The sequence below is a fragment of the Haliotis rubra genome, unplaced genomic scaffold (assembly GCF_003918875.1).
Source record: "Haliotis rubra isolate DU_JTF1 unplaced genomic scaffold, ASM391887v1 Scf276, whole genome shotgun sequence".
Classification (NCBI taxonomy): domain Eukaryota; kingdom Metazoa; phylum Mollusca; class Gastropoda; order Lepetellida; family Haliotidae; genus Haliotis; species Haliotis rubra.
Window position 1 is genome coordinate 581,372 of NW_025766847.1, and position 14,432 is coordinate 595,803.

General features: G+C 39.7%; 2 protein-coding genes across 2 annotated transcripts; one reads left to right on the forward strand and one right to left on the reverse strand.

The window, feature by feature from the left end:
• Window positions 1-203: 203 nt before the first annotated feature.
• LOC124280911 lies at window positions 204-1,862 on the reverse strand. Its single transcript, XM_046716899.1, has one exon. The coding sequence runs from the start codon at window positions 1,571-1,573 to the stop codon at window positions 278-280; it is 1,296 nt and encodes a 431-aa protein (XP_046572855.1). The 5' UTR covers window positions 1,574-1,862; the 3' UTR covers window positions 204-277.
• A 2,820-nt stretch (window positions 1,863-4,682) lies between these two features.
• On the forward strand, window positions 4,683-14,103 carry LOC124280912 (putative ATP synthase subunit f, mitochondrial). Its single transcript, XM_046716900.1, has 4 exons — window positions 4,683-4,835; window positions 7,393-7,491; window positions 13,392-13,508; window positions 13,930-14,103. The coding sequence occupies exons 1-4, from the start codon at window positions 4,757-4,759 to the stop codon at window positions 13,956-13,958; spliced, it is 324 nt and encodes a 107-aa protein (XP_046572856.1). The 5' UTR covers window positions 4,683-4,756; the 3' UTR covers window positions 13,959-14,103.
• The last annotated feature ends 329 nt before the right edge of the window (window positions 14,104-14,432 follow it).

The window sequence follows — 14,432 nt, forward strand, 5'->3', positions numbered from 1 at the left end:
CATCCGCCCCTCTCTTTGACACATTATCTGAATTAAGCCTGGCACCATCAAACAATATCAGGAAGATACATCAAAGGAAGAAGGTATTGCAAAATAGTGTTTAACTCAATAAACTACATAAAACCTGTCACATTAAACCCATGTAACACATGAGAAAATAATTCTGTCCTGATTCTAAACAGTCAATGAAAGAATAACATCTCTGATGTTCTGAAAATATTTTAATGGGTAATTATCATTATATTGTCACAAGTGGCAATTCAGCATGAAGACAATCTCAGAATGATTTGTCAGCAAAGGTGAGAGGCAGGTTCCATAACTTCCACTTAAAACCCAGAAGTGATGACACAGCCTTTTCAAGCTGGGCTTCATTCTGCCCACTTTCTTTAAGCCACTGTACAAAGTCAGGTGTCATTGTGCCCTCCGCACTTTTCCAATCAAATTCATAAGATACATCGTCTTTTATCACTCGCAGTTCTTTGAACTTCCTTGCATGCGCTAATAATAATACTGTTGTGCTAGACAGGGGCACATCAAAATGTATACTTTGGAGCTTTAAACACTTTTTAGCAAAGCTTACCAAAGCAAACGGAAGTCTTGTATCTGAAGTCTGAGTCTTTTCATGTAGGAGATTTGTGTACTTGAAAACTTCCAGTGTGTTCCAGTAATTGTTTGTGAAATGGTCCATCATTCCCTTTGTTAGACTGTTGGATATATCATTCAGTGATAGCTGTTTGAGTGGGATTCGGGATGGAAACATGGTTTTCACAAGGATGATGCCATCAAATGTGATGTTCACTTTCATGTCGGGTTTCAGTTTTAGAATCCTTTCCCAATCATTATCATTAGGCTGACAGATATCAAGATCAAAAATTTCTTTTTCTTGGAAAATGTTTAGTTGGACCAAACTCTGCTTGGCTAAACCAAGAACAAGGGTTGCGTCAACATTGCATTTCTGTAAACTTAGTTCTCTCAGGTTAGGAAAATTAAGCAAACATGACATTTGTCTTTCACTCATTGTCCAACTGATACTGGACAAATCTAAGGCTGTGACAAAGCTTGTCACACCCAGATTAATCAGCTGTAGCAACAAGAAGGGTTTGGGCTGAATCTCAGTCTCACATGGAAGAAACAGACTCACATTCTTCAAATCCTTACATGTAGTTAGTATGGTCAGCGCTTCTTCCATGTCCCGGTTTGAAGTTGAATGTTGTCCATGACAAAAGCCATCACTACCTTGTTCCATGTGAAAACCACGCAGATGGCGACAATTTTCACTAACAAGTTTAAACATATTTGCATGTTCATTTGTAACAGAGTCAGTCTCCATGGAAGTCACAGAACGAAAAGTTCTGAAGAAAATACCATATTCTTTCACACAGTTTTCTGCAGCTGTAATGTAATCAGACTTGGTGACAGCACTAGGTGAAAACTTAAAAAAGGGCCATGAAGCAGAGGTTCTAAGGTGATTCTCAAAAGAAGGAATGGCGTTTGTTACAGTAAGTTTATCTTCCCATTCAAGGTATGAAAGTACCTTCACAAGTACAACATCTGGTAGGTCTGTGACATGCATTGTGTGCAAACTAACAGATTCGTCTCAAGAATGTAAGTTGTCTCTAAAACAAAAACATCCAAATGAATTAGGCAGTAATGACGAGATTCCAGCTGAAACAATGCGTAGATCTCGTTGCAGAAATTCACAAAACTGCTCTTCGGTTACGTCCATCCCATAACGGCTCCTTTGCATTCATTCCATATCAAATATAACGAGACAGCCATTCAAAAAACGACGCAATAGTTGTTCAAGAAAAGGTCTATAACAACTTCCATGGAAAAGTTACATTCCGGAAGTAGACACATCACGACAACCATGTTCGGAAAATATTCCGCTTAATAACATAAACCGGTATTCTACCGTAGGTAAATTTTATACTTGCTTTATTGTTCGGATATCTTTATGCGGTTTTTCAGTCCTAGTTCCACTACACTGATATAAAAAGAAAATAAATGTAAAAACGAAAATAATGGTGAACATGGGGCGCATTTTATTGAAGCCTCCTTAGGACTGACAGAGTTGCGTCCCTTTCCATTCCGCACTTACGGTCGAAATGGCACCATGGTGCATCAGATGTCAAACAGATTCGACGATTAACCCTTATACCACACTCACTTGATATGGAAACGCCCATCATCTGACACTGACTAGTTCTGATAGTTGCATTCAAAATAGTAAATTTAAAAAAACATGATATTAGGATAAATGCTGTCTGAGGTGTCTGGTAGATGTTCTGTTTTTCTGACAATTGGTAGTCTCGATCACGTACTTGTATAACATTCCAAAAATTGTTTACGTTACATTTGACCACTTTTTAAAGGTCATCGATAATGTGGGTTGGAATCCAGGATGTTACCCAACCCCAAAGGTACTAGGAACTGTACTTTATTATAAGAATGTGTTATCCCCAAAATATAACATTTATCAAGAACATTTCATCACTTTTCATAGCATTTTGCCATGGGTGATGTGCCAATTTACGCTTGTCAGACGGGTACACAAAGTAGGCTACGTAATTTAGACTACCAGTTGTGGAAGTCTCGGTGGCTCAGTGGTGAGATCGCTGCTAGCGATATGGTGCCTCTCAATAATGAGGGAGTGTGTTCGAATCCCGGATGGGACTCCGCTCAAAAGGTGTTTGAATTCGTCGCATCACAATAGAATAAAGAAGTTGTCGCCCCCAAAGTAGGTTATCTATACTGTTACGTATCATGGAAGGTGAGAATGTAAGGATGTCAACTTCTTTATTTGAGGAACACGACGTTTTGGCGTATATCATTACTCCTTTAAATCGGGTGTCATTTCTAAATGCCGTTCAAAGAGTTTGTTACTTATCAATTTTTAAAATGCATATGAAATGGTACATGGGTACCAAATGCCCTATGCGATCCCATGCATCACACCCAACACAGTTACAGGGGTGAGTTGAGTGCTGACTGGGCAACCATCAGGTTGTGTATCCAAACCAAACGTTGAAACCTCCTGTTTTATCCTGAGCCATATCTGCGGTTGTCTCAAAAGAATTTTGGCTTTATTATGAACAATGTTTGCATATCGAAAAGTAAATACATTTGAAAATTCCAAAAGGATCCCAGTCGCAGAAATATCCAACCAAATGTTAGTCTCATTAAGATCTCTGAGTGAACATATAGGCCTACATATGATACAACATTACATTTCTGTAGATATGCTACTCATCCTAACGTTTCTAGAAACGTGACATCAACAACTGACGCCAACAACTCATCTAAGGGCCTATTCGATTATGCTAAACCGGTTTTGGTTTCTGGAAAACCATGCATGTGCACTCGATTATCTCGAAACCTAAAACTGGGTTCTGAAACTTCGAAACCATCTCCGAGGCAGGTTTCGCAGTTTCGGTTTCGCGTTCCCTCACAACAAACATGGCGGAAACGAAGTTCAGCTGATCTTGGTGGCAAAATAGAGCAGCAGTTTCTGTAACCAAAACAATGCTAAAAATCAACTGAAAACTAGGAAAAAAATATTTAAAACCCCAGTCTATTGAACATGACTATTTTATAATTGCTTGTTACAGTATAATTACATATACGCAAATATTTACCTCCAAAAGCATCTCATCTCTTTATTATTTGTTCATTCCCTGATGAAATGACAAACAATATTACCTTCGGCAATGCTGTCATCCAATTCCTTCCACATATATAGTAGCTGAGACATTTTTTTGTATCCATTTTGAAACCGGATGGTGAAACCATCCACTCGTTTATAAAACTAGAAACTAGTTTCACTTTGAAACCATGTATCCGAAACTGGTCGCTCGTTTATAACAAGAGAAACCAGTTTCGGAAACCAAAACCAGTTTCGCAATAATCGAACAGGCCCTTAGTATAACTTTGTTTTATGTTTGTTTTCTATTATTGAAAGTAAATTTTTCAACTCGAAGTGGTATAAAACTAAGCCAGATCTGTTGGCTAAGAACCCACATGCGCCCCTTTCCCCATTTCTATAGAGGTGTTCTCATATCTTAATGCGCAGATATTGTCTGTACCTCGAAAACACATTTATTCAGCGATTATCTAATGAACGATGATGTTTCGACGTCATTAGCTAGTGAGGTATTTGGGTTTAGGAGATTTTAGGAAAAGATTTCCGCCCGTAACCTCCGTTTTGTATCATTCTATGCCTGAGAACAGATGTTCTTTTATGAAAAACACCCCCTTAACACTAACCTTAGACTAACAACTAGTCTCTGAAATGAACATATTTTACTGAAAAAAGTTCATAGTAAAAAAATATAAAATATAATGAAAAGGAGCCCTGAGACCTTCTTCATTTTCAGAGGAAATCTAGACTTGCCACATTTTCTAGACTTGTGTGGGCTTTCTTGGATATATTTGCTTCAGGGTCTGTACGAGAGACTACACTAACCCTAAACCAAACTATAAAACCTCGAAATGATCCTAATGGATAGAATACATTTCAAGCGGGGGTTACGCGGAACTCTTACCCAGTTGAGGTCATTTGGTTTTATTGAAAGCAATATTCCTAACGCAGTGTGTTTTCATGTGTGTGTGTGCTCCAATACGTTTCATAAAGGGGCACATTTGAAAGTGCCTGGAGTAATTCGTATGTACCCTGGGCACTGATCAAATGCGCCCCGTGAACTATTTTCATGGTTAACGCACCGGTATTGTATCCTTACACTCATACACAACCAAGATGGGGGCTGGCGAGTATCCACCTGAGTACAATCCAAGAGTACATGGGCCTTACGTACCTGGTCGTTTCTACGGGAAAAGTATGTTTGATCCATTTTTCATTGTTTGTGCACTCTGTATTGCCCTTAAATATGATCTTCTTGAGACTCTTGATGAAATTCGGTGCAGCACATGCAAGGTCATGCCGGTCGTCTTGTTTTGTGCCATCCAACGTACTAGTTAGTTGCTGCATAGATGAAACTATTTGAGATTACCAGCTGATTATCTCGTATAAATTAGTTATGTATTAACGTATAATTTCTGAGCACACATGAGTTTATAAAATATAACTGAACCCCAATATTTATGTGACAACGACTCATTTACTTTGAATGACATGTCGCCTGAGGTGAGGTGAAATTGTGTCGTGCTTGAGAATATTTCGCTCATATGACGACGTGCATGCGTGTGTATGTACGGCTGCTTGTACTAGCCCAGACTGAAGCTGGTTTTATAGTGCTAGCCCACTGAGATACCATGCCGCAGTGAAGCATGAATTTAACACTACACCACGGAGGCGGTACAGTCCGTTTGAGACAAAATGATACCGATGAATTGCAATCTAACACAAACACAAATAGACATAAAAGAATCAAACCAACGCGGACTGCAATAAAAACAACTGACCAACTCTAGAAAAAAATTGCATATTTTTTGTCACAAAAATAAAAAAGTTGTTTAAGAAACTGTCATTTATTTGTGCGTTTTCCAAGTTTGTTACAAGGGCGCAGTGGCAACTAAAGGAACAGCGCGAAAAGCGAGGTGCACGTGCATTAGTGACGTCAGACACATGTGATTACTGCTGATTGACAATGTGAGATTGAGAAATGAAAGTCTATAATTTACAAAGTCTATGATTTTTTCAAGGCTGAAAATGACAGGGGGGTGACCCAAGTATGCAATTACTAAGTACATACAGCGCACTGCCTGTGCTGCTGGGGTACGTGTCATCTCGCCTGCTCAAAAGTTTGTTGAGAACCCGTTAACGCACGTGCATCTCGCTTTTCGCTGTTCCTTTAGTGCCCTTTAACAAACTTTGCCAATGACAGTTTCTTAAACAACTTTTTATTTTTAGTAACATTTTTTTCTAGAGTTGGTCTGTTGTTTTATTGCAGAAAACGCATTGCAAATAAATGATGACAGTTTCTTAAACAACTGTTTTTATTTTTAGTCATCGGTTATGGAAATTATGAATGATGTGTGACATCTAAGTTGGTCTGTTGTTCCAATTGCAGTTGTTGGTTGGTTTGATTCTGCCGGATGTCACATTTGATTTTGTGTTAGTTGATTGCAAATTAAAATCGCTTATCATAATGTTCAGGAAGACGCAATAGATCCTTGTATGGTGAGTTTTCAAAAACATGTAATCCAGTGGTAAATGTAGAGATAAGCAATGTACACAGAATAGTATCCATTTTTGCTCTTATAGGACAGTAGCAAAAACTGTAGAAAAGTTCCTGCTACCATTTTCATACATGGTGAAAATTGCCCAGAAATACTGAAATATCTAATTAACGTGAACACGTGTTGAGGATTGCATGATAAGGCTGTGTGTGTCTTGGCTGATTGTTTATCCAGGCACAAGGGTATCCTGAACTCACAGTTGCTGATGTTTTCATTTATGTATGAAATATGCTCACTGTGGTAAAAAACAACAAATTCTAGTCATTAGTTGTTCATGATGTGAAATATTGTTGATGTAACATTACGGTTTTCACGACCCTAACATTCATGATGCCAAGGAGTCTTTCATGTAGTTTGAAATGTTGTGAGTAATACTCTCTTGTGACATTACTGTGCTAATTTGTTGTATAGAGCTTTCAGTTTCCTATCAATGACAGGCCTAGAAAACAGTTTCCTGCAATGTTGGTAATGTTTATGTGTAAAATGGACAGCAATAAAGATGAAATTTCAGATTAACATGCAGATGACGTATCATTAATCGCTTTGCTTTAAATGGGCATTGTGACAAATCTTAGTTTCCACAGCACAGGAACTGTTTTTGCCACACAAGATTCACATGTAATTTGAGGGTAAAAGCATGTAGAAAAACTACCTTATAGCCCAGAGTGCCTTGACTTACCAAATTGGACATGGATACATTGTAAGCATAGTTTTAAACTGTCACTTTCAGTTTCACCTGTATGAACCCTTTCCAAAATTTGTAGCTTCTAAAAAATACAGAGGACAGAGTAGATTATTAAGTAACCTGATCCAATTGTTTGATGCAACTACAAGTAAAATGAAAAATTAAGTGCTTCAAGTATACACAGTGAATGTGTGTTGTGATACCCTGACGGTGTGGATTGTTGATTATGTTGTTGATATGCATTTTGACCAGACTTGGTTATATACATGTACTGACGACTGCATTATTGTTGACAATGATGTACCAGAATATTCATTTATTCTAAAATTTGAGATAGTCTTTTGACAAAGTCATAGTCTTTCTCATCCCTTCAACTATGTCATGTACATTCTGTTAGGATCAAAACGTTCAAATGAAATTTGGTGATTCCATTATGATGTTATGGGCAAACAGAATATCTTTCAAATTTCTTCATGGGATAATCAAACCCCTTTGTCACATGCTTACAGAGGATATACCACTTGGAGATGTGAAGCTTGGAGAGGTAGGATCATGGATCTCCCGTCGCAGCTTCAGTCCACAAGGAATGTTTGCTGCCATAAGCCGAGGTTGGTATACACACTGTGGAATAAGGATTGTTGGCGGCCTGAAGTCAAAGTTATGGAAAGTCTGGTTGAAAAGTTTTTGAGCTAACTGCTATAATGAATACCATGCCGTCATATGATTCCGTGGTACTTACGTTTCCGTGGTATTTTCTAATGACATAATTTCTCTCGAGCCACTCACCAAATCGTGCCACCTATCGATTGTTTACGTTCATCAGTCGATCGGCACCGCTCTGAGCAAAAAATGTTCAGACTTTCATCAATTTGTGTACATACAGTCATCTACTATTAAAAACTAATGCAACTTTATTATCTAGCACGTAATGCACTTTTTGTGTGATCTTTACAAACATTTTCTATAAACTTATTCAGCTTCAAAGTTTTCCCAACATCGCTTGTCTGCTAGCTGATGTCATCAATAAAAACAATCACGTGATCTAAGGGGGGAATCCCAGCTCTATTTCTTAAACTATGAAATCCCGATAGGATCATCTCTTAAGTTGTTTTTTCACTTTTCATTTCACGTTGATCAACTCTACATATTTTATTAACTGGAAATTTATGCTGAAGAAATGTGACTATTGCGTTAATTCTACAAAATCGTTTACTGTATTACAATTTATCAACTTCGTTCTTACTGTAAACCTTCATTGACACCCCCGGATTGGCTGTTGACAACGTGTGAGATTGTGACATGTACTGTGCGCTTGTAATTTGATCTGTAGGAAATACCACGGAAACATATGACGTCACCAGATTTTGTGCACAATGGCCGCCTGTCGTCTGATACGGACAACTATGAACTTCAGAATGACAAATGTGTTTTATTGACATTAAATGATACAAAGGTATGTCGTCTTACACTGTGTTATGTTTATATGACTGGGCAATAAGAGCGATCATATTCATAGACATAAATTTCTTAATACCACGGAAACCCATGACGCGAGGGTAATGGATTATACAGATAGAAACCCATGACGCGAGGGTAATGGATTATACAGATAGCTACACCAGTAAATAGAATGGCAGTCATAAAATTCTTGCTGATATGAAAATTCAGTTCTATATTATCACTTCCTGATCTCCAGAATACATTAAATGACATGCTTAACAGGTCAAAATAAGAAGGTTTAAAGTTTGTGAACCTGTTAAGCATGGGGACCTAGTTGTGGTGAATATAGTATAACAACTCCTCATGGAGATTTGTGTCCTCAGGTGATCAAGAATTTTAGTACATATTTAAGTCTACATATCGTTACTTTATGAAAAGCTCTTATCCTAGTGAATTTGGAATAATGTTACTATTACGTGATAGTTTTTGGATATTTTTTCCCCAATTATTTATAGTGCTTGATGAGAGAATCAAGCCAGAATCTTTCTGTAGTTCTTTAACTGAACTTAATTTTTGATAACAATAATTATTTTTTCTTATCCTGACTCATGATCTTTTGCTTATCTCCCTTTTCCTTGCGAATGGTAGTAGAACGCTTGAATCCCTTGAAGTTCCCGACGCGGACGTAAAAATACACTCACCCACGAGTTACCTCCCTTCTGCCCTTTCCCGCGCAAGTATCCTTGAACGGACTTACAGATATTATTAACACTCGTCACTCAGCGTGGGGATTAGAATTTTATATCCTACCAACTAGATTCAACATCGGTATTTCTTCAAGATCCATACAGACATACGTCTCGACAGCCACCTTCGTCATGCTGGCTTATATTATCCACAATGGGAATACATGATTTATATCACTGAACAAGATTTTACACTTGGAGCAACCCTTAGTCAAGAGGTTTATATGAGCGACGTAGAATTACGCGCGCTTTTACTCAAGCAACTAATTGCATCAGATTTTATTGAGGCCAACTTGCTACAACACCGGTGACGTCATGCTTGGAAGCTGATTGGTCCACGTCAGACAACGCCTCCCACTGACAGCAGGCTCGGGCATGTTTACTGACTTGTAAACAAACCCGTGGTACGGGGAAATACCCAATCGGCAGCCTTCGAAACAGTATACAACTACTGTTATCATCATGGGAATCTAATAGATGTCTAGCCTTGACAGCAGGATAAACAATGTTTATTTTGGAAGTTGTCGCTGATAAAAGTCGGTATGAGTACCTGTCCCCTGTGATGCTACACTGGAGCCAGCCTTGCTATAAATAGACAACGCTTCGATGTATGCTGATCAACACAGATCACCTGCGTATATAAGAGGAAGAATGATGTATCATCACTGCAATCAGAGGTTAGCGCTTCCAATGGAACGCCCTACCGTTTGGAATATCGTCGGCTCTATGATTATTCATACGAATAACCAAGCCTATCGGCACCTATCTGCAGCATCGAGGTCTACGCAGTGCCGGTTATCTGGACGACGGCATACAGGTCCTTCAAAGTGCTAATCAACTCAGAGAGCAGTTGAACTTCACAATTAAATTGCTCACACAACTATGATGGCTTGTGAACCTGATGAAGTTGGAGTTAGAATCAAACAAGATCTTCAATGGCTGGGAATAAGAATGATCACAACACAGAATCGAATTGTGGTCCCAGAAGATCGTTGGGTCAAGATACAAGCCATGATTCAACAAGCAGTCATCTCTCCGTTAACACTACGAACATGGCAATGTCTACTCGATCTACTTACCTCAGCGCAGGACTTGACTCGCACAGGAAGGTTACAACTATGGCCGCTGCAACGGTTCCTGACAAAACATCTGGACAGCGTCGACCCTATCTTACTGCCAGACAATCTGAAGAGGTACCTACTTTGGTGGACCCACAGGTCGAACATCTGAGGAGGGACCTATTTACAAGAGCCGGCCTTCGACACACATCTCTACGTAGACGCATTGATACAAGGTTGGGGTGCACATCTCAACAATCAAGTTGCATCAAGGAAGTGGTCCAAAACAGAACAGCATCTTCACATCAATCTGCTGGAGATGAAAGCTGTGATCAACGCCTTACAACTATGGTTGAGCTCGCTGATCAACAGAATGCTGATGGTCCACACGGACAACTCTACAGTGACATTCTCCATAAATCGGCAAGGATCTACAAAATCACCAAGCCTACTACAGCTCGCATTCCAGTTGTTTGACATCACGGAGGAGGCAAATATCTGGATAAAGGCGTGACACATACCCGGAGCCAAGAACGTGCTTGCAGACGCTCTCTCCCGACTATTGCACCCGTCACCTACGGAATGGATGCTCCATCCAGAAGCATTTCGGCTCGTCATAAGGGAAATAGGATCCCCATGCATAGACCTCTTTGCCACGAGGTTCAACAAACAACTACAGACGTTTGTCTCACCAGTTCCAGATCCTCAAGCCTGGGCAACAGATGCACTGAAAATATCATGGGCAGGACTAAACGCTTATGCGTTTCCACCACTGATATTACTTCCGAAAGTACTGTTGAAGATCAAACAGACGCAGGCGCTACAACTGACTTTGGTCGCGCCATACTGGCCAGCGAGAGTATGGTTCCTAGACCTAATAGAAGATCTCGGAAGTCCAACAATCACGTTACCAGATTGACCGAAGCTACTCATACATCCGCGCACCAGTCCACGGGAACCCAACACTGTTCCAGCTTCCCGTTGTGGACCGTATCAAAACATGTTTGAGGAAAAGAGGATATTCCGCCAGGGCAGCCAAGGCAGTAACGCTGGCATTACACAGATCTACTCGTAACCTGTATGATGACAAGTGGTTGAAGTTTGAGACTTATGCAAGGCGGAAAGGCTACTCATCTTCAAGTGGCGGAATACCTGTGTCATCTTAGACAGACTAGACATCTGGAAGGTTCGACATTATCTACATACCTCGCTGCCATTAGTACAGTGATTACCATGAAAACAGGCATCAAGTTGACGAAAGTACCAGAATTACTTGCTCTGCTGAGATCTTTTAAACTGGAGGACCAGCAAAAGAAAGAGCTCCGCCTGGGATCTGAATGCATCATCTTACAAGTGCTGTTATTTAACCTCTAGACCAGACTACCTTCCTAGAGATTAGCCACGGCAGCTCGAATATCAGAGATACTCTGGACTTTGGTCGAACCTCGAGGTTCCATTATCTACATACCTCGCCGCCATTAGTACAGTGATTACCATGAAAACAGGCAACATGCTGGAGGACCAGCAAAAGAAGTTCAGAGCTCCGCCTGGGATCTCATACTAGACCAGGACTTGCTAACACAGAAGATGTTCTGCTTATGCTAGCACGCAGCTCGAATATCAGAGATACATGTGCTGGATTGCCAACGGGATGCTGCAGTTCATCTAACTTGGATGGGACTTCATTGCCAAGAACTAACTACCTGGTCAGCCAGATAGACAGTTCCACGTACCAGCGCTATCTACAATCCTCAGACCAGAGGATATAGAGGACCTATCCTTGTGTCCGGTCAGAGCCCTGAGGATATATCTTCAAAAGACTTAAGACAAGGAGATGAAAATTCAAGCGCCGGTTCATCCCATTATCCACAGAGACATCAGCAGAAGTCCCGCCATATAGCCGGAATATTGCTGAGTGCGGCGTAAAACTAAACTCACTCAGCAGAAGTCTCAAGAATGACGATATCATTCTGGATGAGAGCCGTCATATTGAGAGCCTATAAAGCAGCAGGACTAGAACCTCCTGGAGCTTCCAACCCACATGAGCACTGGCGTCAACATTGGCTCTGCACAGAAATTGCTCTATCAGCAATTATGAAGGGCTGCTTTTGGAAGTCAGATACGGTGTTTGCCAACCACTACCTCCGAGACATGGCCACTGAAGACGTCTCAGGCATTTACCAATTTGGGCCTCTCGTTGCAGCACAGCAACTAACGGTTCCTCAAAGGCGCTGAGTTGGAAAATCTCACCCTTTATCACGTTGACTTGTTGATAACTTTTACAAAGGAAAAGTATATGTTTGAAAGTCCATGCGCACAGTCTAGGACAGGCTAGCATGAGTGATTAAAGATCCTGTACGGGTAAAGATCTTACCTGTACGTGAAGGGGTCGCAACTCTTTATGATAAAGATCTTATCATAATCTATGGGTTGTTGTAAGATATCTAGTAATAAGAAGATACTAGTTTATCTGTAGCCACATGAATCAAGATGATTCAACTTGTCTGAGATGGAAGTAAGACAAGAAAGTGGTCCCCCTGAGTTATAACGGAAGTTGGAAGAATAGGATCTCGGAAATGCCGTTTCGCAGTTCCCATGGGGGTATTCATGATGTGTCTAAGGACAGCTGATGAATCCACGAAGTGCCTTGACCCACCACCAATCCGTCAGATTCTATAAGGAAAAGATCATGAGTCAGGATAAGAAAAAATATGTAATTTTTCAAGTAAAATTGATATTTTTTTACTTATCCTGACTCATGACGAGAAGCAATCCCAACCTCCCTGCTGAAGCCACTTTGGATTTCACAGAAGATCCAAGTGCATGGGCAGAAAATCAGGATAGAGTGACAAGTAAGGCTGGTCACATGACTGTGTGCGTGGGAAAAGGGCAAAAGGGAGGTAACTCGTGGGTGAATGTATTTATACGTCCGCTTCGGGAACTTCAAGGGATTCAAACTACCATTCGCAAGGAAAAGGGAGATACCCGGTAAGCAAAAGATCATGAGTCAGGATAAGTATAAAAATATTAATTTTACTTGAAAAATTACATTTAATTATAGGACATTATTTTTCATTAAATAATGGTCTGAGAAGGGTGTCTCCCCAGGGCCCTTATTCTCGAAACGCAGTCCTGAGAATTCTTGACTTTGATCGTAGATTGTTTCGAGAATAGCTAGCCAGATTAGGAGTTTTTATCATATGAGGCATTTGGTCATATTTATTACATGTAAGTTTATACAGTTTTTCCATTTTTGTTGATTAGCCAACTGGCGCTGGGCTGAGAAGTACTTGCTTGTCAAGAGGGGTTCTGTGGCCCCATTGGTGCAAGTGTGTGTTGGATTGTCTGTTTTCTACTACTTTCTACAGTACAGAGCCCACAGTGAGTGTCTTCCACTTTGATCAAACATTCCATTCATATTAATATGAACTCATGATTAGCAGTGGGAGTATTTTTTTTGTTTTGGTTTAGGCTGTTAACAGTGTCAAGAACAAAAGAACAATCGTTATCCATGTTCTTGCATAACTACAAATATGTGATGAAAGGTTTTGAAGCACTGTCAAAAGTTTATCCCATATATCTTTTTGACTGTCCAAAAGGTTTGTATTGTTAACAGTTTTAACCAGAAATTTCAGGAACTGAAACACATCTTTACTTTTTCCAAGAACCTATCCAAGATTGGTTAACCTTGTCTCATTCTCTCAAGGCCACCCAGCAAAAAATGGAATACTGGTCCTTTTCCGGTTTTGAAGCTCCTTAAAATAATCCATTATGTCAGTTTTAAAAATGTCCTTTGTTTCAGCAAATCACCGCCACACCAAGTACCATTAACTTCTAACGGCCCTAGCCCCATGTGTGTTGAGAGAGGATATACTTGTAGCAGCCATGTTGGACATCAGTTCTTCATTTCGGATGGCCTCAGTGTTATTCAGTTGACCAAATGTAACTATTCAAAATAAATTAAAATTTGATCTGATTTGTTTTGTTTTCTCTTCTCAATTCTAATAGAACTGGTAATCTTACTGCTTCACTTAGGTTGTTTGTGCTTATCAACATATAGGAGTGTGATAATTTTGGAAGAAGGGTTGTGTCTAGCTTACATGCTCTAAAGTTACCAGCTGACAAACATGTCTAATACAGTGTCATTTTCTTCTGCACTTTTTATTATGAAATATAATGAACATTGAAAATATGGACTAATGTATAATCACTATAGACTGTTTGCAGTGAAAACGTACCGATGAATTTCACTATAAACAAAAAAGTAAATCAACTAAAGTGAAATTAAGATTGTGAAACCTCATA

Coding starts and splice junctions, on each gene's coding strand:
- LOC124280911 (XM_046716899.1), bottom strand. CDS start 1,573: ATGCATGTCACAGACCTACCAGATGTTGTACTTGTGAAGGTACTTTCA.
- LOC124280912 (XM_046716900.1), top strand. CDS start 4,757: ATGGGGGCTGGCGAGTATCCACCTGAGTACAATCCAAGAGTACATGGG. Junction 7,492..13,391: donor GTTTGCTGCCATAAGCCGAG/GTTGGTATACAC, acceptor TTTGTTGATTAG/CCAACTGGCGCTGGGCTGAG. Junction 13,509..13,929: donor TCTACAGTACAGAGCCCACA/GTGAGTGTCTTC, acceptor CCTTTGTTTCAG/CAAATCACCGCCACACCAAG.